We start from the raw sequence: 5087 nt of genomic DNA, 5'->3' as shown, positions 1-5087 counted from the left end.
CGAGGTTACGCAGCGAGGGACGAAGTGACGCAGTTGAAGGCTTAGACGCGGGGCGAACTCGACTTATGAGCTCTGAACTCGAGCGGGGATCCGGATCTTGTATTTTTGGAGAGAAGTACGACAGATTTTATACTACGCATAGGACACTACGACTATCAAGAGTGGCACACTAGTACAAGGGGCTTTGCATTGTTCCGCACGAAGCTGCCTCACCGAGTGGCACGCATCAAGTCCATCGGTAGAGTGACGTCATGCCGAACGCGGAGATGAAGAGAAACATATGGACACTTCGGACCGGTGTCCGTCGTTGAAGGCATGCCGTGAGGTTCGATACCTAATCGGGAAAGACCGGCTACGTCGGTGTGGCATGGAGCGATGCACGCGCTTGGCCGAACAGCGTCGAGTGGCCCTATTGTCCGCCGAATGCGGGAGATGTTCCAAGATCTACGCGCGAGGCATCGGGACGACCGTGCCGAGCTTCGAGCAAGTGTCGCGCCCCGTCGAAGATGTCGAAGAGCGTCGAAGGCGAAGTCGAAGTGTTAGGTGACTGAGTCGAAGTGCCGTGCGGGATGCGACTGCCGAAAAGAGCTGTATCGGGGCCCAGAGGGGCTTGGCGCCTATCATCTCCTCCTTATTGAAATTTGGACCGCCCTTGGTCCTCCACGTGATGCGAGAAGTGCGATGGTCGTGAACGGATCGAAGCGGCATGACAACCCGTGTAGGCTTCGAACGCCACGTGGCCGGCGCTAAACACTGGTCGGAAAGGGGTTATAAGCAGGGTAGACTTAGCCTCATTTTCCCCATCCCATCGTTCCTTCGTCGCTACCTCGCCATCCTTCCTCGCACGCCCTCTGCTTCCACGATGTCCTCTCGCGCCGCCACCCCTGCGTCGACGCCTTCGCTCGTCAACCGCCGCCTCGCCTCTCTGCTCGTAGTCCTCGAGGCTCCGCCGACCGCCGACGCCGCGCTCGACGTGGTCGAAGAGTGGGCGCAAGACTTGTCGCCGCTCGTCGTAAGTCGCTCGTAAATCTGCATAACCCAACTAACCCTTTGTTTTCGAACAGCTCGCCTATCGCAAGGCCCTGGGTGCCATCCACGACGAGGAGACGGAGCTGCGCGTCGCCGCCGCCGTCAAACAGCTCGCAGAGCGGGCGTCGGAGTCCTGGGTCGAGTGGGCGTGTGGTGACTGGCCCGAGCTCGCGACCGCCATCGACGCCGAGGTCGAACGACGCGCCGAAGAGCAGAAGCACCTCGCCGAGGAGGAAGCACGATGCGTCGAAGAGGCCACGAAGCGTGCGAAGGCCGCCAAGGACCGTCGCCTCGAAGACGAACGGCGTCGAAAGGACGAAGAGGACCGTCTCAGGCAGGCCGCTGAAGACGAGCGTCGTGCACAAGAGGCCGCCGACGAGGAGTTGGCGAGAATCGCGGCCGCCGAGGGACTCCTCGCTGACCCCGCGCCTGCCGGTGTCGACAAGGGGAAAGGGCGCGCGAGAGTCGACGAGGAGGTCACCGAGTTGTCGGACGACCCTTCTGTCGTAAGTGTTCGCTTCTATCGTGCTTCGATTACTAATCTCTCTTTCGTAGAAGACTCCTCGGACGGTCGAACGCCCGTTCGCGATGACGGAGGTCGACATGACCGCCGTTGCGCTTGAGAAGCACCAGGCCGGACAGAAGGTAAGCTCGACTCTTCGTCGAAGCTGTTCGATGCTAACGCCGTGATAGTGTGATCGTTGTGCCGGCTACCGCTCGGCCCTGGTCGAGTGCGTGTGGGTCGAGAACGCCACGACCTGCGAGAGGTGCGCGCAGTTCCAACAGGGCTGCTACTTCGACAAGGTGTCTGTCCTGGGCAAGACAAAGAAAATGCGCGGCGGAGGATCAACCACCAAAAAGCGCAGTAAGTTGTTTCTTCTGGTTGTCCTAAACTTTGGCTGACGTTTCCTGGGCCTTCGGTCGCGGACTCGAGCGGTTCGAAGAAGCGCCGAGTCGACGAGCCTCCGCGCCCACTGCTTCGACTGCCTCTCGATGGGGCTGGCCGCCTTGGCCTTGAACAGGACGACCTCGATGCGCTCGACCTCGACGACGAATCTCGGGGGATCATTCGCGTCATCCGCGAGGAGCGCGCCTTCATCGCTCGCCGTCGAGCGCTCCTACACGACATGGACCTCGACCTTCAAAAGATGGAGAAGGCCGCGCTCGCGAAGGGGGGAATCGGGTTCGTGCGCGGGGCTGTCGACGATGACTAGGCGATGGCGCGGGTCGTATTGTAGCGTAGTTGTCTTCATGTCGTAGAATATTGCATCGATGGTTGATTGAAAATGTGGCCCTTGGCCTAGACGAAACCTAGCGGGAACTAAGAAAAGGAAATGAAAATAAATGTGTTCGAAGTAAGTCGTAACATGATCGAAGGACATAGAAGGGAAAATAGAAATGTTCGTAGCGAGGAAAAATGGACTTAATGAAAATATAGGCTCAGTTTGTCATCACAGCCTAGGAGGACTCGTCTAAGGTGAGCCTCCGCGCAACGGTCGAATCGAAGCGTTCGTAGAACGTCGAACGATGTCGCGACTATCGAGTTGAATCGAAGATATTCGTACAAGGGATGGTCTAGAACATAGGAGAAAATCAAGCATATAGCGTAACGTGAGAGCAGGAATGGAGAGAAGAAAGTACGTATCGTGGTGTACAAGTAATCAAAGGGAAGAACCTCTATTCATCGCGTTCTTCGGCTTCTTCGACTTCATCATCGTCGTCGCCTAGAGAATTCGATAGTTCTAGTTCTCGAAGACGCTCGGTCGAGACATCTTCGAGATCTTCGGGGATTGGAATGGATTTGCACGCGAAATACGGAATGACGCGGAATACTGCGATGGGTCGATCGAGGACTGTACCGTCGAGTTCGCACACGATGTATGCGCCGCCCTTGTTGCGCGAGACAACGATGAGGGGGCCTAGGTATCGCGGGCGCATCTTGCGGTTGAGGGACTTCTCGATCTTCGTGTTGCGTATGAGCACTAGGGCTCCGCGCTTGAAGTCGAAATCCTGGATTGAGTGCTCGTGCTCTTTTTCGAAGCGAATTGCTGCAGTTCGACGTGCTTCGTAGACCTTCGAGTGGAGTTCGGTGACTTGCTCGACGCGTTTCTGGAGCGCAATGGCCCTGCGGGCGATGAGATCGGTCGTCGAAAGAATCGAAGTCGGTGGGGGTTGCAGATATGTAGCTTCGACAATGTCGAGAGGGATGAGCGGATGGGTGCCCGTAACGGCGAAATAGGGTGAGCAGCCCATGTGTCGTCGAGTCGTGATGCGCTCGGACCAAAATACAAAATACGCAGCTTGGGACCATTTCTTCTCATCTCCGTCGGCGGTCTTAAACAAGGCTTGTCGCGTGCTGAAGTGTGGACGTTCGACGAGACCATTCGCCCTCGAATTGTACCCACTGATTCGAATATGGTTGATGTGGTACTTCTTCGAAAGGTAATCGGCCGCCTTGATGAACGCCGTACCGTTGTCGGTGACGATCTCGCTGAGCGCGCCCCATCGACAGAGGATGTCTTCGAAGATCCAGTCAGCGAGGGCCTTTGCTGTCTCTTTTCGAAGCATTCGAAACTCGGGGTAAGTCGTGAGCGAGCATCTACCTTGGACCAAGTACTTGTATCCGCCCGAGGCCGGCATGTGCATTGTGTCGATGTGAATTTTTGCGAAGATGGGGGCTGGTACTGCAACAGTCGGAGGAATGAGGATTTGACGCACTTGTCGAGACTGGCAGATATGACACGATCGAACGAACCAAGCGATGTCGGCGTAGTGGAACGGCCACCAGAATCGCTCATTGACGAAGGCTCGGGTTGCGTAGATTCCTCAATGCGCGGTGCGGTCGTGGCATTCTCGAAGTATTTGAAGGCGATCTCCGGGCTTGACGACTAGCTTGTGTGCTCCATGACTGTCCTTGCGCCAGAGGGTGTCGTTGTCGAGGAAGAATTGCATGCAGTACTTGATGAATCCTTCGTAAACACTTTCGGAGATGTTGTCGGGCTTTGCTAACGTTCGATGAAATTCGAGCACGTCGTCGAGCTTCGCGTCGGCGAGTTGCGCTTGCTCCAATCGAGGCACTAGCTCGTAGCTATCCTCCTCCCTATTGAAATCTGAGCCGTCCTCGGCTCTGTCATTGGTGAAGATGGCTAGCAACTGGATGGACGGGAGGGGCTGGATCTGGTGAACGAAAGAATGCATCTGGTCGATCCAGTCGTCGAACTCTTCGTCGACCTCGTCTTCGATGACATCACCGGGTTGAGCTGTGCGCCGAGAGAGACCGTCGGGGCCGTGCATTGTACCGGGGACGTGGACTAACGTGAAATGGAATGTGAGAATCGAGACAATCCACCGGTTGATACTCGCGCTTGGGGCTATGTCCGGATTCTTCAGCATACCCTTGATGTACCGAGCATCGACTTCGACGATGAGGTTCCGAACGCCGATCAGGTAGAGTCAAAGGGATCGTAGTGCGCGGAATAGGCCGTAGATCTCGAGCTTCGGCTGTGAAAACCTCCGTTCGCGATCGTTGAGCGTGATCGAGCCGAACCTGCTGTAGTAACGCACTCACGTGTTGGCTTCGTCGCACTGGCAGAGGTGATATCCGACGGCGATGAACGACGTGTCGACTGCGAGAATGACGGGAGAGGGGGACTCATAATTGATGGCTCGGAGTGCGGGGGATGAGAGTAGCGCGTCCTTGAGGTCTTCCTGCGCCGCGATTTGCTCCGGACCGAACTCGAACTCGACGTCCTTCCTCGTGAGGCGTACGAGCGCGTCAGCGCGGTGAGCGAAGTTACGGATGAAGATTTGAACGACGCCGATGGTTCCGAGGAACGCTCGAACATCGGATAGAGTAGCGCAGGGACCCCAGTTGCGTATTGCTGCGACGCGAGAGTCGTCGGGGAGGCGTCCTTGAGGAGTGCAGCGATGTCCTACCACCATGATTTCTCGAGCGATGAGGACGCTCTTGACTCCAGAGAAGGTACCTCTGGCGTAGCACATTTGAGTGACTACGCGGTTCATGTTCTCGAAATGCTCCCATACCGAAGCGTCGAATG

At 56.6% G+C, this 5087-nt stretch overlaps 1 protein-coding gene across 1 annotated transcript; it reads left to right on the top strand.

Annotated features, from left to right (window-relative positions):
- Positions 1 to 862: 862 nt before the first annotated feature.
- On the top strand, positions 863 to 2243 carry POSPLADRAFT_1057041 (hypothetical protein; the record flags this gene model as incomplete). The annotated part of the gene is made up of 5 exons (XM_024480863.1): positions 863 to 1012; positions 1065 to 1535; positions 1585 to 1674; positions 1723 to 1911; positions 1974 to 2243. 5 exons carry the CDS (start codon positions 863 to 865, stop codon positions 2241 to 2243), a joined length of 1170 nt encoding a protein of 389 aa, XP_024339231.1.
- Between the last annotated feature and the right edge of the window lie 2844 nt (positions 2244 to 5087).

The sequence above is a fragment of the Postia placenta genome, assembly GCF_002117355.1.
Source record: "Postia placenta MAD-698-R-SB12 unplaced genomic scaffold POSPLAscaffold_7, whole genome shotgun sequence".
Lineage (NCBI taxonomy): Eukaryota > Fungi > Basidiomycota > Agaricomycetes > Polyporales > Adustoporiaceae > Rhodonia > Rhodonia placenta.
This window is presented reverse-complemented; position numbering and strand designations above follow the sequence as displayed.